This window comes from Polypterus senegalus, chromosome 17 (genome assembly GCF_016835505.1).
Source record: "Polypterus senegalus isolate Bchr_013 chromosome 17, ASM1683550v1, whole genome shotgun sequence".
In the NCBI taxonomy this organism is placed as follows: domain Eukaryota; kingdom Metazoa; phylum Chordata; class Cladistia; order Polypteriformes; family Polypteridae; genus Polypterus; species Polypterus senegalus.
In genome coordinates, this window is record NC_053170.1 from 77,226,284 (window position 1) to 77,253,760 (window position 27,477).

At 38.0% G+C, this 27,477-nt stretch overlaps 1 protein-coding gene across 4 annotated transcripts in view; it reads left to right on the forward strand.

The window, feature by feature from the left end:
• macf1a (microtubule actin crosslinking factor 1a) overlaps positions 1 to 27,477 on the forward strand; it is an 826,555-nt gene that overhangs the window by 594,596 nt on the left and 204,482 nt on the right. For all 4 annotated transcript variants that reach the window (XM_039739817.1, XM_039739818.1, XM_039739819.1 and 1 more), the window contains 4 exons: positions 2,608 to 2,807; positions 3,000 to 3,498; positions 3,591 to 4,576; positions 4,912 to 5,412. In XM_039739817.1, coding sequence (XP_039595751.1) covers positions 2,608 to 2,807; positions 3,000 to 3,498; positions 3,591 to 4,576; positions 4,912 to 5,412 — 2,186 coding nt within the window. The remainder of the gene's footprint in view (positions 1 to 2,607; positions 2,808 to 2,999; positions 3,499 to 3,590; positions 4,577 to 4,911; positions 5,413 to 27,477) is intronic.

Consider the following 27,477-nt stretch of genomic DNA (forward strand, 5'->3'; position numbering starts at 1 on the left):
GCACTCCATCACTCTCCTTCTTGGTCAAATAGCCCTTACACAGCCTGGAGGTGTGTCTGGGGTCATTGTCCTGTTGAAAAATAAATGATCGCCCAACTAACCTGACTTCTGCACAACACAACTGCTGGTCCCAACCCCATTGGTAAAGCAAGAAATTCCACTAAATAACCCTGATAAGGCACACCTGTGAAGTGAAAACCATTTCAGGTGACTACCTGTTGAAGCTCATCGAGAGAATGCCAAGAGTGTGCAAAGCAGTAATCAGAGCAAAGGGTGGCTATTTTGAAGAAACTAGAATATAAAACGTGTTTTCAGTTATTTCACCTTTTTTTGTTAAGTACATAACTCCACATGTGTTCATTCATAGTTTTGATGCCTTCATTGAGAATCTACCAATGTAAATGGTCATGAAAATAAAGAAAACACATTGAATGAGGAGGTGTGTCCAACTTTTGGCCTGTACTGTGTGTATATACACACAGTATATATATATATATATATATATATATATATATATATATATATTCCCCCTATTTTTGAAGATCTGCCCTTACTAAGTGGTGTCATCTGGCTCAAAGATTTTCATTTTGTTACATACTATACCTATAAACGTACCAGCAAGGTACGTGGCTGAGTTCTTGAGATATGGTCTTATGAAACTGATGGAAAAAATATGACACTCCTCTCCCCTTACAAACATTGTGTGTATTTTGGTATTTTTTTCAGAATTTTTTGAGACTGAACTGCATAGGATTTCTGGAAAATTGTTTGATTTGACATGGAATGACCCGTCTGATTTTAATAGTAAAAGATATGCAGTGGACTCAGAAGTTATTCATTTGCCTTTACTTTTCTGATTAAATTTTTAATTAATAAATTAGCCTTTTCTGCCCATCAATGTATAGTCAAAAATCCATAATGACATATATATGAAAAATCAAAAACTGAAATCTCTCATTAATATATGTAACCTTTTGCTGTGTACCTCCAAACTGTGATCAGGTGCAACCTATTTGATTTAATTATTATTGAGAGGTGTCTAGAATTTGATTGGATCCCACAAATTGAATTGATTGAACATTGTTTAGAAAGGAACACACCAATGTATACAACGTTCCACAATGTGTGTCTGGACATAAACCAAACCATAAAGTCCAAGGAACTGTCTGGTGACCTCCTTAAAACTGTGGTACGAAAATATTGTTTTGAGTGTTCCTAGGAGCACATTGGCTTCAGTAATTCTGAAATGAAAGAAGTTTGTGACCCCAAAGAATTTTCCTAGAATTGCTCATCTAGGCAAACTGAGTAACTGTGCAAGAAATGCCTTGATCATGGAGGTGACCAAGAACTCAATGGGCCCTCTAAAAGAGTTTCATAATTCGACTGCTGAAGTCTAAGAACCTGTCAGAAGGACAACCATATCAGCAGCACTTCATCAATCAGGTATTTATAGTAGCGTAGCTAACTCATGATTGGAGTTTTCAGCGGCATTTTAAGGATTCTGACAGCATGAGGTAAAAGATTCTCTAGTCTGATGAGGATAAAACTAAATCTTTGGGAAGAACTCCAAGCTATGGTGAAGTCCAGGCTTGTCACCTGTTTGAAACCATCCCCACAGTGAAGCATGGTGGTGGCAGTTGCACGCTATAGGGGTGCTTCTCAATGACATATACACAGAATCTGATTAGAACTGAGGGAAGGGTGAATACAGCCAAGCACAGAAACATCCTTGATGAAAACCTGCTAATTATAAAATTAATAATATGTTTTGCACATAATGGATATTACATGTACTCTAGATTTTATTTTTTTCTCCAGCCTTTGGAGTTTTTTTTTTGTTTTTTCTGTCCACCCTGGCCATCGGACCTTACTCTTATTCTATGTTAATTAATGTTGACTTATGTTTATTTTTTATTGTGTCTTCTGTTTTTCTATTCATTTTGTAAAGCACTTTGAGCTACATTTTTTTGTATGAATATGTGCTATATAAATAAATGTTGATTGATTGATTGATTGATTATCCAAACTGAGACACAGTTTGTGGTGCTTTGGTGAATTCTAGAAATGTGTTTGTTGCTTTTCTTAGCGCCTTAATATATGGGGTTTAGCTTCATCACAGTAGTGCATATGCTCTACAGCAATCCTTTGCAGGTGCTGGCAGTGACTCTGGTAAATGAAATAACCGGAGGAAGCAGCAGTTTCCAGTATGGATCTTTGTTGTGAGAAAATTGTTCTAATGAACTAATTAGAGGCCCCTTCATTGGACAACCAAAGCAGAAAAATAAAAGTGAATTTTACTGACTGTTTCTTTATTTTAGATAACATTGCTATGGAATGAGCTTTGTGTTTTGATTTTAACTTTTTTTTACTACATTTATCAAGCTGTTTATAGAATTCTTATAGAAGAATTATTTTCTTTAAGTTGAAATAAAGGATACATTTGTAAGTAAAATGATTTAGTGTACAACAGCGTAAAATTTGGTCACATTTTTTATTCATATAAATTTCAAATATTTGTGTTACAAAAAGTGATTCATGTTTTGTCAAGCGGCTTGTTGTCTAAATTTCTAGTTTCTTATTCTTGCACAAATGTTTCTGTTTTGGTAGATGCAAGGTGGAAACGAACAAATGAACTTGTTTCTGAAAGACAAGCTTTGTTGGAGGGGTCTGTAAATCTTCTTCAAAGCTTCACAACAGCTGAGTCGCAGCTGAGGCCCTGGTTAGCAGAGAAACAACTTATGATTAGTGTACTAGGCCCCTTATCCATTGAGCCGAATATGCTAAGAACACAGAAACAGCAAGTTCAGGTAATTTTTCCTTCCAAAATGCTATTATGTGGAATTAATGAAAAAAGAATTAACATCTAGATATAATCAGCCTGTTTTGCTGGTTTTCAGGTTATTACAGTATTTGTATCAATTATTTTTTTATCATAAAGTTTATGTATGTTACAGAAACATCCAGTCATATATATTTTACATTTTCTTAATTGTTCTTAGTTTTTGCTGAAAGAGTTTGACTCCAGGAGGACACAATTTGACCAGCTGACTCATTCTGGAGAAAGCATCATGTCTTCAGACGCAGACCCCAATTCTGTATCTTGTAGCACTGTGCGGGATCAGCTGTCATCTGTGACTGTTTTGTGGAAGAACTTAACTGACTGTTTAAACCTACGTTTTGAGCAAATTGACCAGGCTCAGGAGATGAGCTCCAAGTACCAAAATGTGCTGCAAGATTTATCCTGTAGTTTGGCACAGCTAGGTCAACGACTGGATGAAAACATTAATCTGAGCATAGAGCCTAGTTTACTACAGGAGCAACTTGAAGAAAACAGCAGAATTCATTCAGAGCTTGAGCGGAGTAAAAAGAATTTGGATGAAGCAGAATCTCTCTTTCAAGGTCTCACCAATATAATCGTGGAGGAATACCTTCGTGAAGAGCTAATAAAAAGGCTGGAGAATGTAAGCAATACTTACAAGACGCTGTGTGAGCGTGCAGGTTAGTGGAAAGGGCTTTTTGTGGGAGGGTGTAAAGGAATGTAGTTCTTCAGCTCTTTCATTTAAATTGATATTTGTTTTTGTCCTCTACAGCTAAATGTTTACTACAGCTGCAATGTGCATTATCTAGTTCTCAGCAGTTTAAACAGACATTTGATGAATTTTGCAACTGGCTTGAACAAAGATCAGAAGAAGCTGAAGGATTTTCACCTGTGTCTGGCCATCTTCGAATACTTAGGACACAGCTACAGCAACAGGAAGACTTTCAAAAACACCTGAATCAACACAGAGGAACCTATGACTTAATATTGTCTCAGAGAGACTCATTCCTGCTTTCCATGTCTCAAGGAGAGGAAAGAACTGTTTTGCAGACTAAAGTAGGTTTACTGAAGAAGCGCTGGGAAAAGTTGAATTGTACTACAGCAAAGAGACAAGAACTTTTGAAGGACTGCATCACTAGGGCTTTGAGGTACCAGCAGCATCTGGATGAACTACTGCCTTGGATTAAAAATTATGAAGTGCATTTATCAAAGCTGAATGCCATTCAAGATCCTGCCAAGCTAGAGGAGGCCCTTTTGACAGCAAAGTCATTGGGACAGGAGACTGAAAAACAGCGTGTTCTTTTGGAGTTGTTCAATGCAACTTCTGACTCCTTGATTGAAGCTTGTGAATCTGGAGAGGATGAAATTAGGGATGAGAAGGCTGTTGTAAACCAGAAAATGGATGCTTTGTCAGAAGAGATGCTGAAAATCACTACCTCTTTAGAGGAAAAATATGTGAGAATAAAAGAGTTGCATGATGGTATTAGAGAGGTCAAACTGAAACTAGAGATTTCCCAGCATAAGCTAGAGATACATGAGGCACTGGGTCTGCATTCATGCAGCAGTAAAAGTCTGGAAAAAATACAGACACAGCTAGAGGTCCTACAATCCTTAGATTCACAAATCCACTACCTGAAAGATCTAATCAAAGGACTACAGGAGGATGCAACCTTGGGGCGGCAGGTAACATTTGACTGCACAGAGCTGTCAGCCGAAGTGGAAGATATTGCAAGCAAGACCACTGTTGTTAAGCATAAGGTGAGAGTAATTATAATTAAAAGTAGAATTTCTAAATAAATTTTACGAGACTGAAGTTCAGTCTCTGTCCAGTCTTTTCTGACACCAGAGTTGTGGGATCAATGCCTAAAATGTTTACTTTGTTCTTTCAGCATATGCAGCTACATTTTCTCTAAGGTGCTTTCAAGGAGGAAAAAAATATTTATGACTGCCACAAATTTATTTAAGACAAATAGCTGTTAACAGTAAAAAGTCAAAGTAACAGTTCTGATAAGTTTATAATGAACTAACATTATTCATGAGAACAGGCTCTGAGACATATATTTACATGTAATTAGAATTCATTTTTATTTCAGGTTGAGGAGTGCTGCATCTATCTTGAAGAAAGACTTCTGGGTGTTGGTCAGATGCAGGCTCGCGTTCGAGACTTGTTTTCTCAAATAGCTGATTTAGATGATGAGCTGGATAGTATGTCTCCTATTTCAAGAGACCAGGATTCTCTGCAATCACAGGTTGAGGATTTGCACTGTTTTCTCTCCCAGCTGTCTGAGATGTGTTTTGCAGTTAATGAATGCAGTACAGAGTGTTGTAGGAAGCTGGAAAGTGAAGGAAACACTCCGGATTTGCTGGCAATCAAAAAAGAACTTGATACTTTAACTCGCCAAAGTGTTAAGTTGAATGAAAGGGCTAAATGCAGGCTGGACCAGGTTGAGATCACCTCCCAACGTGTCAAGGAATTCTACAATATAGTAAAGGACCTCAGTGGCCTATTGGTGGCTGCTGAAATGGGCATGACCTCCCAGGGTAGTGTGAGCAGTGAATTGGAAACTATTAACCAGCAGCTGGCCATGTTGAAGGTAAGATTTCAATTTTTTTGTAATTATTTCTGAAATGGTACATGTTTTATTGTGGGAGGAATGATTTATTTTACTAGTATCTGTTTTTACTTTTGCTTTGTTTTGCTGATATTGGGGCAGGTTGAACCTTTCCAATGGTGAGAACAGAATATGGTCTACCAAGATATTGCCTTCATATGTAATGGAGCTTTGAGGCCCTGCTATTACTCATTTTTTTATAGCATTTGTTGTATTGTCTTTCTTTCTTGTGCATTAGGTGATTAATTTAGCACAATTAAAAATGCTCAGGATTGTGAAATCAATATTGTTTAATTTTTTAATATTCTTTAATTTGTAATGTTATTAAGAAATGGCAGTTAACAGAAATAGCTGAGGTCTGGAAGACCAAGAAAACTTTCTGAAAGCAAATAAAATCCCCCATTTGACTACAAAAGACTTTGAGGAAGATTTTGCAGACTCTGGACTGGTGGTGCACTGTTCTGCTGTGCAGAAACACCTAAACAAGTATGTCCTTCGTGGTAGAATCAGCCAAAGAAAGCCTCACCTGTATCCTAGCCACAAACATCTAAACAAGCCTGATGAGTTTTGGAAAAAGTTCTGTAGACTGATGAAGTCAAAATATATATTTTTGGCCACAATGTATGTATGTTTGATGAAAAAAGGGGTCCGAATTCCAGGAAAAGAATACTTTTCCAACTATTTAGCATGGGGTGGATTGATCATGCTTTGGGCTTGTGTTGCAGCCAGTGGAACAGGGAACATGTCATTGGTAGGGGGAAGAATGGATTCAAATATATGCCAATTCTTGAAGCAAACATCACACCATCTATAAAAAAGTTTAAATTAAAAAGAGGGGGGGGTCCTTCAACAAGCTAATGATCCAAAACACACCTTAGAATCTACAATGCAATACCTCAAGGGGCGCAAACTAATGGTTTTGCCATGGCCCTCACAGTCCCCCGACCTAAACATCATTGAAACTCTATGGATAGATCTCAAAAGAGAAGTGCATGCAAAATGGCCCAAGAATCTCACAGAATTCATAAGCCTTTTGCAAGGACGAATGTAGCCTAGTTCAGCCTAAATTATATTGTAACCAGAAATCACCGCAAATTGATCATGTTAATATTTTCATCTATTTGAGATGAAGGTTAAGATAATTGGTTAGATGTATTTTCTAATTCATAAATGATACTTTTCTGCCTCATTCCGTGCCATTTTTACAGCACTTATAAGGATGAGCTTCTTGAAGTCTTTTACTGGACATAATTCATTGTAAACTGAAATATACTAGTATACAAAGGAAACATATAGGTATTTACAAGTGTGCAACCAAAGATAATAAATAGTGATTTACAAAGCAATACATCCCCATCTGATATATAATAACGTTCTATCACTATACATCTTTGGGTCAGAGGACATTGGAACGAGTGGTCTGGCATTTATTATTGCATATATTTCTGTCAGAAATGTACAGAGGACTTCATAAGTGAGGTGAGACAGTCTGATCTGTAGCAACATGGAGTCAAGTATTTTACGTGTCATGCCAATCATATTCTCCCAGGCACCACCCATGTGTGACACGTGAAGGGAGTTGAATTCACAAGTATATCCCTGTTCATTTAAGTATCATTGGATGCTTAGGTGTTTCTCCTAGTCTTTTACAAATCCTAGTTCCCTGCTAGATCCAGTGAAGTTTGTTCTGCAGTCTGACCTAAGTTGTTTTCCAGGGCCACAAATTGCAAACAATCACAAGACATTGATACAACTGCCAATATCCATGGATTCTAGTACTTCAGTGTGCACAGCTGTAGTGCATATGCTAGTGAAGAGTACTGCCCAACATTTGTTTTGAGCCATACCTCCTCATGTGCATCGTTTGGTAACTGACCGTGTGTCAATCACATCCAGCCCCACATACGTGGAAGATGGGGTTGAGATGAAGGTCTTAGGGAAGGTCTGCCATCAATTGGTTTTTCCATCTTGCTTCTAAGGTTATTCCGTGTGGTGCAATGATGAAGAACAGAATCTGAGTCTCTTATCACGTTTACCCACAGACCTGATGCTCTAATGGCTCCTGAAATAATAAAGGTAAATGTGTCAGATTCAATCTCCCAACTTAGTACTAGGCTTCTTTGGGCTGGAAGAATCTCTTTAGTAATATCTAAGTCCTTCATGCTTTTGGCTAGGTTATCTGATGTAAATGCTTTCATTACTAAGGCACTGTTCGCAGTGATTTTGTGTAATTTTATGTTACATTGAGCCAAAGATGCTTGTCTCCATTTTAGCAGACTAATGGTTTCAGATTCCATTGGCAGAGAAATAAGACCATCGTCCACATAAAAATATCTCTGTATAAACTGTATCTGCTCGTCTCAGCCCTTTGTATCAACTGCAGGGGAAGGACTATTCCCAAAAAAATGCGGTTGCATCTGATATTCAGTTAAAGTCACCTGTCTTTGAAGTGAAGGTAGCTGAAGCAAGGCATGAAAAGTGAAATTCGCTCCTTTTCTAGCACACTTGTCTTGAAAGTGCAAATTGTTGGCTTGTGTGCATTTCCAAAGCAAACTTCACCTACAAGAACCCAGCCTAGGTCAGTTCATTTTTAGGACCGTTAATTTGCTGCCTGACTTTGTGCACTCTGATAATGTCTCTTCCAAGCAACAGCAGAATGTGGGCATTACCATCCAATTCTGGGATATGGGCTGCCACAAACTTTAAATGAGGATGGCGAAGTGCTACCCCTGGTATTGTAATTCAGAAATCACATTGCATTCAATAAGTGGAGGCAGTGCTATACTTGCTTCTCCATTCACAGCCTCTATTTGTAAACCAACTGCTTTCCTTCCAATTGCCTCCATAACTCCAGCGCAGGTTCGTAAAGAGTATGTGAATGGGCTGCTTTGGATATTAAACATATCAAAGAATTGTGATCTCACTAGTGAGTATTTGCTCTGATTGTCCAACTGCCTTCTCAGGCTGCCCTTGTGGATACACTTTAATAAGACATACTGTATATTTTGAGCATGAGCATGCCTGTAGACCTTGGCCACATACTTCAGTGCAGTGAGAAGAAACTGTAGGTTGGCTCCTGAGGCCATCCTTTTCTTTAGCCTCATGTCTGGACTTCTGTGCATCAGGTTTTGATGATCAGGGTGCATGGCCTTGGATGTATGGCTGTGCTGTTTCTGTCACTCTCACGCTTTTTGCACTCCAACACTAACTTACCATTTCTTGCTACTTCAGAAGATGAAGCACAGCACCTGAAACACATATGATTCTCTTTTAGATTAATAGTCTTGCATTCGTCTATGGTCTTTTCTCTGAAACCTTTACATTTTGCCAAGGGATGGGGTTTGTTGTGGATGGGGCAGTGCTTCATGAGTTTGTCCTTTTTTTCGTCATACGGGGGACTACATCTGTTTTGTGGACAGATATCTGAGCTTTTTGGTTAAAATTCATATTTAAAGGCTTTCCATGCCTGGCAGGGCCACTATAACTCCCAGAAAGTGTGAAGCATGGGTCAGTCCTGATTCCAGCCTCATTCAATACAAACTTTGTGAAAAAAGAGAAAGGTGAGTAGCACATGTCATGTTCTTCTTTGAACCTTAAACTTACTGTGATCCATTTTTTTTTGGATGCTATGACACAATTTTTCCACAGTCGGATTAATTCCACAAGCTCTATCTAAATAAACAAGACCAGTTAAATATCCATCCTTTGCAGACAGCAGCTCCTTCAGGAGGATTCCTAAGGTCTCGGTGACAGAAATAATATTTGCTGGATATATGTGGGAAGTTCTCTAGTTTCTTAAACAGAACATTTTTTATTACTTTTGGGGCAGCATAATATTCTGGCGGTGTATCCCAGACCATTTTAAGAGCTACCCTTGGATAATTTATATGAACAGTTGTGATTCTGCAGACACGTTCTGCTAAATTCTTTCCCCAACCATTTTATTAACCAATCCAGCTCCTCACTAGCAGCCAGATCTAACCCTTGGGTAGTGTTCATAAAGGATGACTTCCACATCCTATACTTCTCAGGGTGGTCATCAAACTTTGAGTCCAATTGTAAGTTCCCTGCATGCCAAATACTTCGCAAAGGTGACCATTCAGGAATCTGGACCTGCTGTGTTTAAGGCTTGTTCTGTGAGAGTTCTGTTCTTTAGAGGAGGTTTGTTGATGTGATGATCAGGCAGTCTTGGGTAAATGGCATGTGCTGACTGTGATGACACTCTATGGACATCTTCACTTTCTCATGCCTGCATCTTTGTAGAAAATGGGTGGTGACCTGAGATGTGTGAAGGACTCCTCTGTGTGACATCCTGTTGTGCTGCAGGTTTCCATTTCTGTGTGTGTAAGTGAGTTAGGCTGAGAAGTGACAGCGTCAAGTGTGAGCCATACTCTTTGCTCCCACGTATACTCTGCTGTCCTTCCCTTATCAGCTTGAGATGAGCTTTGGCGGCTGCGGATCTGTTGCAGTTTCCAATACTGTATTTCAGCTTCAGCGACTGCAGCATTAGTTTCTTTTTTACACTGAAGAACATGTAGTCCAAGTCTCTCTGCCTCCATTCTTGCTCTTTCTCTTTAATGGCAAGCTCTCTCTCTGTGAAGGATACGTATACACATGCAGCTTCAGCCAATGCACAAGCTTTGATTACGAAACTGCTTGCTGATGCGTTAGAATAGTGTGTGTGTCTTGAACTACCCACACAGGCAGCATCAGTTTTGCATACTTTCTCCATGTCTGTAACAGTGGATTTTGGGCTGTATAAGTTGAACTGAATGCTTGTGTAGCGATCCAATGACAACTGCCAATTTCATGAGTGGCAAAGTCAATAAGGTTGAAACTTTTAAGACAATCAGATCCCAATTCGGTCCTGTGTGAACTGAATTTCTCATTGTTTATAGCCATGAGAAATGCTACTAACACCCCCATTGTTTATGGCCACAAGAGACGCCAATCTATATTGGAAAAGCGAGCATCAAAATAGAGGACCTAACTATGCTTCAACATGTAAGTAGGCGGAGTTGTTTTAAACAATGCCATGGAGATTCTGTACTCCAAATTGAGACATGAGTACTGTCTTTCAGCCAGGTTGCCCTGAGATTCTGTCATTGATCTGTGGCATGAATAACACTTTACTTAAAAGATGTAGAGAAATATTCTGCAGTCCTTCTTATGATGTGGAATTGCCCTTTTACTAAGTTGCCATAAGATCCTTCTTCGATCAGCGTGGCCAGAACATTTCTTTACTTGGCTGTCTTAGTGATTCTCTTGCAGTCTGTCCCGCAATGTGGATTCACCTTTTTATTTTTCTTCCTCACTCTAGCATGGCCACAGAGATCTTAAACAATTAAGCACATCACATAAAAATGACAAGGGTGAGCTTTCTTGAAGGGTTTTACTAGACGTACTTCATTGTAAACTGAAATATATACAAAGGAAACATACAGGTATTTATAGGTGTACAACCAAACACAATAAATAATGATTTACAAAGCAATACATAGCAGACAGTATACATTAAACAATAAAGAGTTTTAAATTACTGTGTACCACAGCTAACCAGACCCAGGGGTTTATATACAATGTACCTTAAAGATACATTTCAGATGTGACCGAAACAAGAGTTAAAGGAGTACTTGTGTGAGACACATGGTGTGTGTATTAATGTCTTATTTTTCAGCTTCATATCATTTTAAAGGTAAAATTATTAACAAGAACCAAAGTGCTAGACTAATTTGCATTGTAATGTGACTCAAAATAAAAAAACACCTTACTTCGAGCAGTTGACTGATTAGTAGTTTCATTGTTTATTCAATTGTGTATATTAAAATAATTTAATATGCATTGGCAAATGATTATTAAAACTGCTTTGTCTTAAAAATTAATCACTACATTATTTCTACTTCATGGAAATATTATTCTAGAAGAAAATGTGGTAAACTGTGATTAATTCACAGTTAATTTAGGGTATACTCAAACTAGGCATGTTTGTTCCATACCATGTACAAGGATGATTTTCCCCCTCCCTACTCCTCCACTGGCCTGCATTTACACTGCACTTTAACGTTTTGGGCCCTGGCACGCTTTTGTCATCACCATGCAGCTTTGTGTAAAACTGAAACAAGATCCGAACATGGAGTGACAGCATGCATGTGAAAATGATTTTCCTAATTTTGTGGGGTGTTTTTTTGGAGTCATGTTGGGCTGGATAATGCTCCAACCTCTTACAGATTTATTGAGCCTGTATCGCAGTATTTTGCTCTTAATCATACTGCACGAACAAGATTTTTACAGAAACAATGTTAAGGGAGGAATTTTCTGATTTTCTTGCCAGCTGCATTTCATATTTCATCTTCTATTAACAAAGGTCCAGCAGACCACTAGTGGACCGCTATTGGCCAAAACAGCGGTCCGTCTGCAGCCACTACCAGTGGGCCGCTGGAATTTTGTACATCAGCTTTTGGGAGGCCCCCTGGCAGCCCGCTAGTGGCAGCAGCTAACAGCTAGCAGTCGGCCCTATGGGGCAGGAGAGCATTTGTTGACAGAAACTTGCCCCTTAGCCACTATATACCTTTTCATATTATCTTAATATTGTTTTTGGCTGTTCGTTAATTGACCACCACTCATGTAGGGAAAAATGTAACTAGACTACAATACACTTAATAAAATTCTTGGTAGTGTAGTTAGAGTAAAGAATAAGAAACAACAATAATATATAATAATGATATATTGTACACTTTTACGCACTTTTTTCTGCAATCTTCTCCTTTCACATGCAGCCACCTGCACAAAGATGTGGGATAGTAAAACAACACAGACAAAATAAAGCAGCATTTAGTATAAACACAACTAAAGCTTATATTGCAAATTTTTCTGCATTCATTCTTTTCCAATTTCAGCCCCTATCTCTGTCAGAGGCACTTTTTAGAAACCAAGTCACCTCCTGCTCCAGTTCTTCTTCATTAGCTTCTTTTGTGGTAGGATTTATCCTGATTACCCCTGCGATCACACAAATATTTGTTGTTAACCTCTGTTTTCTACTAAAGAGCTCAATTGAAATAGTTAAGACAGGCTTATAATACTTTGACTCTGACATCCAAAAGGATTGATGCTTGCTAGTGGCTGTTAAAACCTACATACTGTGGATGATGCTTTTCAGGTTGAAGTCCTTGGAAGAGGTTTTCTCTCCCACACCTGTCCGGTTACACAACTGGGCAACAGCATTTATCATTAGGCAGTGAATCATTTGCCTCACTGTTTCTTTGACTGCCCTGCCTCCATTAACAGACAGGTATTGTCCCTATTGGAAAGCAACAGATGTTAGCATGCATATCTTTGAATAGCTGTTCAAATACCAAAAACTGTATTGTACAATCTCTGATAAATGTATTGTGAAATTACTTGTTTCTCTCGAATCTCTGGACCCGAAAGAGCATGGAATCCATATCCTTCAGAGACATGCCTGTGTTGGGGAAGAGAAAAATGAAGCTCCACATCAACATATACATTATTTATAATTTGAAGACATTTCTATTTTGTCCAGTCTCTGTATGATGTAAGAGAGCTTGCTGGTGAGCTCTTCCTACATCTTACACATGGTTGTTCTGAAGTAATCTGTAGTATAAAAAGGGATATATCAAAAATTATTAAAGTACAAGTAGATTGCTACTCTTTCTACTGTTTGTTATGTTTAAATAATAATCATTGTCAAGGGCATTCTGATCAGGCAGGTTCTGCTGGAAATTGACATGGACCAGACCTACTGCAACTTATTTAAGCTACATTATATTACTTAGAAATTAATATAGTAAGGTGAAAGGAAAGATACCAAATGCAAACAGCAGTGTATTTCCATAGTGATTATGCCATTATTTTACATTTGTCTTGAGAATGGCTACATCAGTCAGAAGCTACTTACATGGTGTTCATGGTAGTGTTAGTGATTTTGAGAATGAGAATTTATCAGAATGTCCAGTTAGCAGTGATTTTCTGATATAGTTGTTATTATGGAATTAATAAATAAAATTCAAGATTTAAAAGAAATTTTGCACATGAAAGAATTATAATATCCATGCGAGTTTGCATTCATTACTGCACAATTTCTTTTCAGGAGAATGGCCGTTCTTAGTGATGGGGTCTATAAAGAATGACTTAAACTTGAAAAACTGGGAGGGCAAATTTTTTACATCACTATAGTATTAATCTGTTCATTAATTACTGATATGTATCTTGTTAGAAAAAAAGACAGTCGAGCCGTAGGCCCCACAGAACTGACTGATTTCCAAATTATGAAAATGGTCCTTGAAAACTGGTACTGCACATATCTGCATGCCTTAAAGAGGCTGTCCTGTCAGTGGGGCTGTATATTTGTTTGGGTCTGATTAAAAAAAAAAAAAAGTGTAATTTTAATATCTTCATCTATTATCAGCATGCATATTCATTCTTTTTCAAATAGACAAACAGAATGTTTACAGAGTATACTGAGCAAAGACATAAAAACCTTCAGTATAAGGAGTGCCATGCCTATGGCCAAACAGGTGGGAAACTGCTGAAAGCAAGGTTACCAAAATGCATGCATTGTAGTTCCATAGTGATGACACCATTATTTTATCGTTTCATGTTTGTCCTGAGAATAGTTGTATTAATCACAATAGTAGTGCTATTTTTTTCTGCCCCTGATTGAGTAAATTGATAAAATGACAAGTTAACTTGTTTTGTGATACTGCACAAAGTTAAGTAGTACGTACCTTGATTGTTGATGCACAGATGTGAATTGCTGTCTCTGTTAAGTAGATAACCAGGCAGTAAATGCTGAATAAGATAAACTTAAGGTGGCATATATTTTTTCCACTATGAATGAAGCTCATTTAATTATTTCAGTGGCTACTCCATTTTGCAACACATGCCATTTGCCTTCGAGCCCTTGTGGTGCCAATTATGAAGCTACTTTAATGTCATCTGCTGCTTGTAAAAGTCGTTGATCATGCCTCATAATGCCAGGGTCAGCACAAGTTTTGAAAATCTCCATGTATTTATGGACTTGTAGAAAGTAAATGAAACTGTTGCATACTTTGTCTTTGTTCTTTTAAAAAAATCTGCTGCTGACTTTACCGAGTGATCCTTCTCGAGGTACTGTAAACCATTAGTGCTGCCTGTGTTTTCAAACTTTTGCACCAACAAACAAAACAGCCTATAGTTGAATGAGACCTTTTATGCTTCTTTTAGCTTCTGAGATATTTGGTTGATTTTAAGTATAAAGAGGCATTCCTAGGCACTGAAAACTTCCCAGGATGCTTTTCTGTGTCTTTTGTTGTTGAGTCTGTAAAGTGCAAAAACTCCATGAAGGAAATACACCAATACCCCTCTCAAACCAGACCTGAGACCAGCATGAAAACTCCACTGGTGGTTTGCTAGGTAGAGTGAGTGTAAAACTGCTCCTTTCAGAGAATCAGTAAAACAGTTTGCTTCTCAGTTAAATTGCCGGAGTTCTAGAAGCATTGTCCCCAAAGAAGTAATAAATGCACCAGTAAGATCCAGGCAACTAAATGCTTTTAATATTGATGTATATTAAAATGCAATATTTTAAAATTGTAGTTTATCTTTGGTTTATCAGAAATTTTTATTTCAAACATTTTCAGTGGCCCATTTTTGCTGATAAGTTGGCCCAATGTAAGCCCCTTACCTGCTGTCAAAACAGTTTGTCTAATTCATCGTATTGAAATAAAATGATTAATTACCCCATAGTGGTAACATATCAGCTTAAATTGCATAGTTGTTTTGTTTGTATTCAAAGAAATTTACCAAACTGTGACCCAGGTACTTTATGTCTTTAGATATTTTACATTGCCTATTTAACTTAAGTAAAATAGGATAAAATGTAGGCTTAGGACTGCTTGTCTGGGAATAGAGCAGACATTTTATTTATTTATTTATAAAGCACTTTAAAAACAACATCAAGGCTCACCAAAGAGCTGTACAATAAAAACCCAACATATCAGACAAACAATAACCAAAGGGTAAGAGAAACACAAACACATAAGAGCTGAAGACATTCATAATAAAAAGTACACAGATAGTCAACATATCATACTGGGTTAAAGGCCAGGGAGTGAAAGTGCATTTTCAAATAAGACCAATTAACATTTTGTCTGTTAAACTTACAATTAATAAATTCTGTCAGTGGACCATTGCAGGGCCATCAGCTGTAATAAGGTTCAGTTAGCCACCAGATGACTGTTGTTAACCCACTGGATTGTTACTACTGGCATTCTAGCAGCAGTGAGCTACTAACTACTGAGCGGCCTACCACCAGCAAGCCTACAGTGGGCCTCCAGTTGAAAACTCTGGGGGCTTGCTGCTGTCCTCCAGCTGTTGGTCCACCGATGATCTGCTGACTGCCGGCCTGCTGCCCCAAACAGACAGCGGACCGACAGATTCTTGCTTACTGAGTCAGTAAGGTGAGGATAAAAACCTGTTTTTAACTGAAATGGTATTGAATGAAATGACGTCACATTATTGATGTCAGGGCATGTTTAGTTATCACACTGTTCCTGAGTCTTACTGAACCATGCCTGGGCCCACTTCTTCCAAGCGGGCCAGAGCACAGTATGGTTGGCCTGGGACACAGAGCGATCACACTAGTCAAACTGACTTTTTTGGTGGGGTTATGGTTACATGTGAAAAATCATGCTTGGGCATGGAACAAATATTTAATGTGATTACACCCTAAGATTAAAAATGTTAATTGTACCATTAATAGTGATTACATTGCTTAATCCGACAGGAACCATAGTTATGATACATGATCTGTGGACATGAATTAAAATACATTATTGTTTTGTGTTGGATTTTAAACTGACATGAGAATTTTATGCAGAAGTGAAAGCAACCGATTATTTTCTCGATATGCCTTTAATTATGATGCAATAAAATCATCACTTGCATATGTATTACATTTCAATGTATATAATTTTTTCAAGAGTAATGTTCCTATCCAAGGCCTCTTATAAACTCCAAGTCACATTATAATTAGACGTCCACTGAACAGCATTGTTTTCTGTAGTTATTTTTTTAGTTTCTCCAAATATTTACAAAATCTAATGCACAGTTCTTCTTTTAAACCATGATTGTACTGGTATGGACAAAAACTTAACTTAAAAAGCAGTGATCAGAGATGGCTTCATTTAGTTGAGTAAAATGTATATTTTGAAGCTCAACTCTATAAGTATTAATTAGATCGTACATGTGATTAAGACAGTTCAGTGGGCCATTGACAATGTGGCAAAATCATATTTTTCTTAACAGATTAAGTAGAACATTTTCTAAAAATGTAAGTTTCCACAGCTAAACGGCTATTAAATTCTCACTTAATGATCATAATTTATAGCTAAATCAGATAAAAGGCTACCAAATTCAGCCATAAATAGTATGTATGACCTTCATTGTCTGTAGACTGATGCTAACTACATTTGTGCAGCAATATACAGTGGTACCTTGGTATACGTCCTTAATCCGTTCCAGATCCTTGGACTTATACCAAACAGGACTTATACCAAACGAATTTGTCCCATAAGAAATAATGGGAAAATGATTAATTCGTTCCCATGAAAAAAAATCCTATTGTTATTGGCATATTATACATTGATGGGGTTGTATAAAATAATTTAAACACTGCTTAATACTAAAATACATAAATACAAAAGCAATTAGATGAAATAAATGAAAATGACTTGTCCGATAACAATGAGTTTAATTTTACTAAACAACAAAGGAGAGCATTACAGCTCTTCTAAAGGAGCCACTTCAGGCGATTGTGTACCACTGCCGTTGTTCTTCTTCTGGCAGTCTTCAATCCAAATCCCTAAAGCAGATTCCATCCAGACTACTGCCTTATTACATCCACTTTCAACTCGTTTTGCACCCTGGTTAAAAGGACACTGCGGCCGTAGATCTTATATTCCTTTCCTACTTTTTAAATAAAAATAATCGTAGCCTTCAACAAATCCAAAACGTTTACTTTTTCGGCAATCATTAACATCTTCCGTTTGCACTTGGGCACGGCCCCTGAAGCAGTAGCAGATCGTTTTGGAGCCATAATGAAGGGTTTGACTATGCACAAAGATAAACACAAAAGAGCACAAAAGTTAACTCTTTACACAGCAAAACACGTTGATGCTGAATGAGCGAGACGAGACTTCCTGGTTAACACTGCATTCAGCACGCAGGAACTTAACTGCGTGCTCTGATTGGTTAGCTTTTCAGTCAGGAGAACTTAACTGCGTGCTCTGATTGGTTAGCTTCTCAGTCATCCGCCAATAGCGTCCCTTGTATGAAATCAACTGGGCAAACCAACTGAGGAAGCATGTACAGGAAGTAAAAAGACACATTGTCCACAGAACCCGCGAAGCAGCGAAAAATCCACGTTATATATTTAGTTATGCTTTCATATAAAATCCACGATAGAGTGAAGCTGCGAAAGTCGAAGCGCGATATAGTGAGGGATTACTGTACAGGTTAAAACTTTTTTTTTTTGAAGGCGTGCGCCCAGTATACCACACATGTTGTTCTAGCACACGAGTCGTATTCCAAACAAAGGTCGTATACCAAGTAAAATATTTCGCCTCTAAACAGGACGTGTACCAAGTTGGACTTATTCCAAAGCAGACGTATACCGAGGTACCGCTGTATTTTGATGTCTTGTATGAGTGCCTTCAAGGGTATAAGTGGTACGCAGTTCATCACACACAGTTATTCCAAGACCACCTCCTCAACCAATATCTCTTGATTCATGAAGGAATATAAAACCATTTGGTTCTGCCTCAGGTAAAGGAATGGTATCAGATTTACTAAGCCAGATTTCAGGAACAATTCGCAAATCAGATTTTGTACTGGTATTATACTTTGTATTTTAATTTGAATTGTTAGTGATATAAATACATCTAGTGGATTATCTGATTTTCCCACAAGGTCTAATTTTGCTCCATATCAAGTTAAGTTGGGGAGCATGCACTGGTACAGTACGTTGCCACACCCACTATATGGCGAAACAGCTCGGGATCCCGGCTGGCAACCCCCCAGACCAGGGGTCCTCAATCACGGTCCTGGAGAGCCGCAGTGGCTGCAGGTTTTTGCTCCAACCCAGTTGCTTAATAAAAAGCACTTATTGCTAAAGTAACACTTCTGCTTCACTTTAGTGATTTTGAGCCCTTATTGCTTAATTTTGTTTTAAACAGCTATTTTAATTGCTCCTTATTATCAATAACATGCAAATGACAAGAGAGAGCAGCATTTCTCCATTTAGCTTATTTACATTTACACCTGTGTGTATTTATCTGCACTATTGGGTTTAATTAAATACTTGGAAGAAAAATGAAGAGAAAAAAAGTGAAGGACTGAGAATTACTCGTCCATTTTAGCCTTCAAACATTTGCATGATAGAAAGGGAAAGAAAATCTAGGATATGAGAATGACCTGACATAGCAGAGTTAATTTAATTTCATAGCTTGTTAGTGCTTTATTGGCAAGAATTGCTTTCTAATTAAGCAACCAGGTCAGAACAAAAACCTGCAGCCACTGCGGCTCTCCAGGACTGGGATTGAGGACCCCTGCCCCAGACAGACATGCGGTCCAGTCCCACCCTCCGGAAATGACCCTCTATCTGCTGCAGCCAGGTGTTATGTGGGCGACCCCTTGACCTGGTCCAGCCACTCGGGTCCCCAACAATGAGGATCTTACGAGCTGGATCAAACCAACGGTACCCAAGGATTTTCTGGAGAGACACAGTACCAAAGGAGTCCAGTCTTCATCTCAGGTCATTGGATAGCTTCCATGTCTCACAACCATATAGCAAGACAGAAAGCTCCAGGACTCTAAAGACTTGGACCTTCATCCTTTTGCATAGATATTGGGAGTGCCACACATCCCTTTCCAGTGACCTCATGACCCCCCATGCTCTCCCAGTCTGTCTAATGACTTCATAGGCAGAGTCATCAGAGACATGAATGCCAAGGTAAGTAAACGTCTCAACAATGTCGACACTCTCTCCACAGGCAGACACACTGCTGATGGCTGTGCCCAAGAGGTCAATGAAAGCCTGGATCTTGGTTTATATCTAGGATACTCACAAGCCCAGACACTCAGACTCCTCGCTCAGTCTCTCGAGCACCCCCATCAGAGCCTCCATTGACTTAGCAAAGATCACAGCATTGTCAGCAAAGTCAAGATCCGTGAATCTTTCTTCACCAACAAATGCCCAACAGCTGCTGGACCCCATGACCTTGCCCAACAACCAATCCATACAAGCATTGAACAGAGTAAGAGCAAGAACACACCCCTGACGAACCCCAGAATCAACTGCGAAAAACAGAAAGGTTCTGCCTCCACTCTGCACAGCACTCACAGTACCAATGTACAGGCTGGCCATGATATCCAGCAACCTCAAGGGGATCCCGCAAACCCTCAGGATGTCCCACAGGGCAGCTCGATCAACAGAGTCGAACGCTTTATGAAAATCAAGAAAGGCTACAAAGAAACTCTGCTGATATTCACATTTGCACACCATGAGAGCCCTCAGTGCCAGGATATGGTCGATGGTAGACTTCTTAGGCACTAAACCAGACTGTTCCGGTTCCCTGGTAGGTGAGCAAGTGAGCAAGGACCTTACCCTCACAGAGAGCAGTGTTATCCCCCTGTAGTTGCCGCAATCCAGACGATCGCCCTTTCCTTTCCAGATAGGGATGACAAGTCGTGTTTTCCAGTCAGTTGGGATGATTCCAGCCTCCCAAATGGAAGCAAAGATTGCTTGCAATGTTAGGAGGACAGCCTTACCACGAGCCTGGAGAGTTCACCCCAAGATACCACAGATCCCTGCAGCTTTTCCTCCCCTTAGCTGGTTCACCACCTGTGCAATCTCAGTGAGATTGGATGGTTCACAGCTAATTGGAGGACTAGCTGCTCAGTATCCTCTAATTATTAATTGATTTTGACTTTGTTTAATGACTAAATCTATAAAATGCTGCAAAACAGGGATTCTGAATAGCAGGTACTGAACAATAAAAGATAAGATAAAAACTTTACTATTGCAAGCATATGGGCCCAGATGTTGCCATATTTTGGAATAAATAAAAGATATCCTCCAGTTAGAATGAAGACCATCTCTCTCAAAAAACACAGTTGTTTCTCAAAGATGATCTCAGTCAATAAAAACAATCGTTTTATTTACATAGCAGGTCTCAGAGTGAGTCAGAAGTGAAATTGAATTAGCAGTAATACTTTTCATTGTCAGGAATATGTTAACACTGCTCCAAATTAGCTTCTTTCAATATAAAACAAGATTATTGCTTCATTAGTTAATCAAGGCAGAAACACTTGATTTGCCCTTAGTTATAATTGATCAAGATAAAATTAAAATTAAATGCTAGATTCTAGTGGTTTTTTTAACAAAAAAATGTACATAATAACACACTGGATAATGTGAGAGGAAAAAGTATTTGACTTAGTTGCTATGGTAAGTAAAGACTGAGAAATTTATAGATCTTATTGCTTGTTTTTGCTGACCGGTATAATTATGCAGTACCAAACTTGCAGTCACTTCCTTAAATAGGGTCATTTTATATTATAAACAAAAACTGATAAAAGACTCATTCATATATATAAAACTACATTGATAAAATATGGACAGAAAGAAAGAAAACAAAGAAAAAAAATAATTCCCTTAATTGTTCGTTCTAGTAAAAGATGAGTATTGGATTCCTTGAAAGATTCCTGCTTAAGGTTTTGCAAAATTCTTACTACTAAATATGCAACTTTATGAGGTTAGGTGAAACTTTCGTTCAGGTTCATCTTACCCTGAACTTTTCTGTTGTTGATCCATAATATGTTGTATATATTTGAATTTATGTATTAGAACTCTGTGTAATACCAAATTAAGAGGAAATGTTTCAGATTCCCATCTACATTCCTAATGGTTAGCATTGCAGAAGAAAATAATAGCAATGAATAAAAGTTTTGACTTACAAGACAAGACTGTACTCTCTCAGATCAAAAATGTCACAGTTTATATTATTTATATGAACCGCATCTTCAAAACTTCAATACAAGTACAAACTCAAGCTTGCATAATGGGATGAATACTCCTGTTTATCTGTGTGCAAACCTCTGATGATCTTACAGTGATTACACATTTATAAAATACATGTTATAAAATACCCTTATGATCATGTGAAACCATAGCCGTGTTTTTTTTTCTGAATTCTTAACAAGTGGTTTTTCCTAGAACCCTCGCATCACTCAGGTTCCGTTGTGGGAAAAAAAATGTATTGTCTGATGGGGAATTTTTCTAAGAAGCTATAATGGATTTGGCACTGAATTTCAGTATTTTGAGTGAACAGACATTTCTTAAAATGAATGGGTGTCCTGTATCTTACAGACTATTCACTGACTTTGAGTTGATGGATACTGCTTTCGGCTTCAGCTAGTGCTGCTCTGTGAATCTGGTGGCTGAAGACTTACATTGTTTGCAGTCACTTGCTTGACCTCTGTTCTGGGAAAGCTGTCCATTTTCCTAAAAGCAGGCACTACATTATTATAACTCAATGAATGTAAAAGATGATAATCAAAGGTCATCTAAGGAACACTTTTGAAAAAGAAAAAAAAAGCAGAGCTGTTAGAATGAGCTCTTGTTAATACAGACAATAAGTGATATTTTTTCACGAAACCCCTCAAAAATTAGTTAAGTCTGCTTCTGTCGACTCCCAAAACTGAATTTTATTTTATGCCATTTGAGATCAAATTAGCCCTATTTATTGGAGATGGCAGCTGTTTTTTGAAATGTCTTTTCAAGGTGTGTCTACCAGAGATTCTGCTGTGACAGCTGAGCAGAACTTGCTTCATAAGGATCCTACAAGCCCAAGATAGTAATACTGTATAATGGCATACCAGCATAGCAGGCAAAGAATATATAGCCTGCTATGCCTTTATAGATACTAACTAATCAAAATTCAGTTATTACTGAAATAATATATTGTTCTTGGCTCTGAAAATGCATAATCATGCTGATTTATTGCAGAAAAATGTCAGCTCTCTCAGCTATGAAAGAGTTTTAGTACTGTTCGCAACAGAGAAAAAATTTGCTTTACTGTCAAGGTGAACAGCTGCAAATCCGTTTTAAGATTAAGAGGATGGCAATGGAGTAGCTTAATGTTAGACTTCTTATAAGAAAACATTGAGACCTGTCATAAAAGCAGGGAATGTAATATTATTAAGGGCAAAAATAGGAAATTAAGTTGCACTACATAAAAGCCAGATTTTTAGACTGTGTGCTTTTCACCTGTACAAAGCTCATTATTCTAGTGTTCTGTAGTCTGAGTTGAAAAATTTTCTGTTTGGGACAGCTTTGAACTCTACCATTATGGGGATTTAAAACTCAGGTAAAGGAGGAAGGCATGACTCGTCGTCCCAATTTTTCTGCTTTTGAAAACAATAGTGTTGCTCTAATTGATCACCCACAAATGAAAGTTGGCTGATTTTCGCTCCAAATGACTTGATCAATAATCTGTAAAGTGGCAGACTTTTTCAGAATCTGCCTTTCTGTGCTTTACAGCAATTCAGTTGTAGTGTTGCTTTATACAAGGTATTAGAGTACTTGGGGAAGCTCGTATGTCATTTTGCTACCAAAACTTCACGTAAATGGGGAGCACACTTTTAGAGAGTGAAGGACAGGATTGTTTACTTTACACTAAAGAAAGTGGAATAAGAAACAGACAGAAGAGAATCTGAGGAGTCAAACTGTGCATGGAGTATAACAGAACACATATACTCACCTAAAGGATTATTAGGAACACCTGTTCAATTTCTCATTAATGCATTTATCTAATCAACCAATCACATGGCAGTTGCTTCAATGCATTTAGGGGTGTGGTTCTGGTCAAGACAATCTCCTGAACTCCAAACTGAATGTCAGAATGGGAAAGAGAGGTGATTTAAGCAATTTTGAGCGTGGCATGGCTGTTGGTGCCAGACGGGGGCCGGTCCGAGTATTTCACAATCTGCTCAGTTACTGGGATTTTCACGCACAACCATTTCTAGGGTTTACAAAGAATGGTGTGAAAAGGGAAAAACATCCAGTATGCGGCAGTCCTGTGGGCGAAAATGCCTTGTTGATGCTAGAGGTCAGAGGAGAATGGGCCGACTGATTCAAGCTGATGGAAGAGCAACTTTGACTGAAATAACCACTCGTTACAACCGAGGTATGCAGCAAAGCATTTGTGAAGCCACAATACGGACAACCTTGAGGCGGATGGGCTACAACAGCAGAAGACCCCACCGGGTACCACTCATCTCCACTACAAATAGGAAAAAGAGGCTACAATTTGCACAAGCTCACCAAAATTGGACAGTTGAAGACTGGAAAAATGTTGCCTGGTCTGATGAGTCTCGATTTCTGTTGAGACATTCAAATGGTAGAGTCAGAATTTGGCGTAAACAGAATGAGAACATGGATCCATCATGCCTTGTTACCACTGTGCTGGCTGGTGGTGGTGGTGGTGTAATGGTGTGGGGGATGTTTTCTTGGCACACTTTAGGCCCCTTATTGCCAATTGGGCATCGTTTAAATGCCACGGGCTACCTGAGTATTGTTTCTGACCATGTCCATCCCTTCATGACCACCATGTACCCATCCTCTGATGGCTACTTCCAGCAGGATAATGCACCATGTCACAAAGCTCGAATCATTTCAAATTGGTTTATTGAACATGACAGTGAGTTCACTGTCCTAAAATGGCCCCTACAGTCACCAGATCTCAACCCAATAGAGCATCTTTGGGATGTGGTGGAACGGGAGCTTCGTGCCCTGGATGTACATCCCACAAATCTCCATCAACTGCAAGATGCTATTCTATCAGTATGGGCCAACATTTCTAAAGAATGCTTTCAGCACCTTTTTGAATCAATGCCACGTAGAACTAAGGCAGTTCTGAAGTCGAAAGGGCGTCAAACACCGTATTAGTGTGGTGTTCCTAATAATCCTTTAGATGAGTGTATATGTTGTCCAATTCAGATGTGATGTACTGGAGGTTTAAATCTTTTTGTGTTTTGTATTATTTTATTTTATTCCATTTGTATTATGGATAAATATTTTGTATGCTGGTTTTATTAGTTGTTAATGTGTGTGTATTTTAGGGTGATTTTATATAATTAAAAATTTTTTATTATGGTGACTGAGCAGTAAGCCTATATTTTGTTTATAAAAAGTGAACAGGTAACACCTGTCATTTGCCATTTAATTATATAAATACCACTTTAGCATAGACATAAAGCTTCTGTATGGCTGGTTATATAGGAGCTTAGGGTAAAAAAACACAAGTTTTAAAGATAAAAAAAATAATCAGTAAGATGAAATTAATGATCAGTATTGGCCTTAATTAAACCTGATTGGAGCATAAATGAAAAATAGTTCTAAAATGTAACAGACACATTTTTTCTGAACAAAGCTGGTATGTATGCTTCCAATTATAAAATGTAACTTAGATCTATTATAGTGATTATTTAGTTCTTTGGTTGTTTAACACTCAGTGCTCAGTACCTATATTCTTTAGGCATAGTGATGCCATCTTGGACACCTTAAGGAGATCTCTATACAACAGCAGTGCACTAAAGGAGTTAAAAGATGTTCTGCTTAATGCTTGCCTACAGTGTGTGGGAGACATTTCTAAAATGACAAGGAAACAAAGTCTGACTGAGATTGTGTGGGGGTGACGATGATGCACTACTTCATGCTTCTCATTCACTACCTCATAGCATTCAGCCTTTCTTTATTTATATATATATATATATATATATATATATGGTTAAGGGAAAAATAGCTTAAGCTAGATAATGTATGGTGAAAAATGACTGAGAATGAAATGTACCAAACATTGCAGTGGAGAATTTATAAATACTGATTGCACTTTGTTAAGTGGATTGTTGTATTTTTTGTCCAGAATTAAACTATGTACTTACAAATTTATACTTTAGTCTTGCTGGATCCACTCCATTTTTAGATGTTACTTTATAGATTCTTAATATTTATTCATTAAATGTCCATTTCAAAAGCTACCTTCTTCCTTTTAGAAAGATGGTTTAAAGTGGCTTCCTTAGATCTCACGCTACTATTGTTATTATTGCACCATATTGGCTTCCAGACTAGCTGGAAAATTCTCATTGTTACACAAAAAACCGTAAATGGCAAAGTCTCAATTTAAATTACAGAGCAGATTGATGAATATGCATTAGAACATGTGCTACAGTAGCAAGGTGTGGGTGATGTCAATATTGCCAAAATAATAAAATAAACCAGTACGTTTTTTCATATTTTCTCCAAATTAGTTACAAGCCTCAGAGATTTGTTTTAACTAGAGAATATGTCTACAGTGGGGTTTTCTTTTTCTCTTCATTGTTTTCAGCTGTCCTTGCCTTGAAGTATTAAAATTTTCAGTTTACTCTTCATGTTTATGGCCTTTTTAAAAACGTGTTAGGTATGTGTATGTTGTTTTATATTTTCTACGTACACGTGGTACTGTTTCAGTTTCAACCGTTCTATATCTGTAATTATATGTGGTCTGAGGCAGAGTATAATGTACTTCATGGAGTATATCATCAGGAGGCACTCCGCAAAACCAAGAATGAATTGATTTGAAATTATTATAAGTGGATCCCAGTAGAAAGAATTTTTGAGCAATGTAAGAATCAGCAAAGTGCTAGCTGCAAAACTTTATACTTTCTTGAAAAGTCAAAATAGTTCTGGCATAGTGTGGGTTAATATTGCTTGTATTGTGTTGCAAGGCTGCCTTACTGAAAACGAGCTGCAGATACAAATTTAGCAGCACTTTGTTGAGTGGGTGTACCATACTTTGCCGTCTGCCCAAGAGATATGGCCCTTTTTCTATTGCAACTCCATTTTATAAATCATGTGATTTTTAGCTTAGAAAAGACTTGGAAACTTTTCTTCAAGAATATAGGCTAAAGATGAAGATCTTTGCTCAGTTGTGTATTCTTTAATTTTCCCTGCTGTGAACTCTTGTTACAAAATGTCCTCCTCCACCAAAAGTCAAGCCTGTATGTTTTGGTGAGGTAGTAGCAGCAATTCTTTTTCTCTCTCTCTTCCCTGCAACACCACAGTTGTTAACACCCCCTCTCCATTTTGAACAGCAGAGATGGAAGGCTGACATAATCCTTTTGTTTGGTAAACGTCTTGGAGCGTTCGACAGCTGCAGCTCTGAGTGAGGGGGAGAAAGAAAAACAGGAAGAACTGAATCTGCTGTTTGTTCTGAATCCCCCCCAAAAAAAGAACAGAGCATAAGCATTTCAAATAAAACACCACCCCCCACCTAAGCCCTGCCTCCTGTAAGCAAGAGTTGCAGCATGTGTGCCTGCGACTTCAGTTACTGGTGGACTCCTGCAGCCTTTAATTAACAGCAAGACTTGGATTGGAGCAGAAACTGAAACCTCCTTTAAAGGCACAGACAGGCCAGCTTTCTAGGAGTGGATACACATAAAGAAATGGTCAAAAAAGCTTAAGTAGTGTTATGAAATCTTGCAAATTGAAATGTTTCTCATAAATCAGTCAAAACAGAAAAGGATTTGATCAAAATGGATGTCATTGAACATCTATTCAGCAATGATAAGATTCAAACACTGTGGATATTACCAAGGGAATAAAAAGAATTCTGCTGGTATAAAGAAGCAGTTCACATGGAAAATACAAATTGACTCAGCATTTCTGCAATTTTTTCACAAGGTAAATAATTTTCTTTATCAAAAATGTATGATTGATTTTTTGAGTGGATTAGGCAAAACAATAGTAGTACCAGTGCTACTGAAAGGAAAAGTTGAGATTCAGAGAAACAATATCAAGTACAGCCAGCAAATCCCAGCAGGAGAACATTTACAATTACAAGGAAAAACTGACACTGCCTGTGTGCATTTTTTTTAACATTATGCGGAGAATATGTATCAGACAATTTTCATGGCGCTCATTTTAGTTGTTGGAACTTTTATGTTAACTTGGGG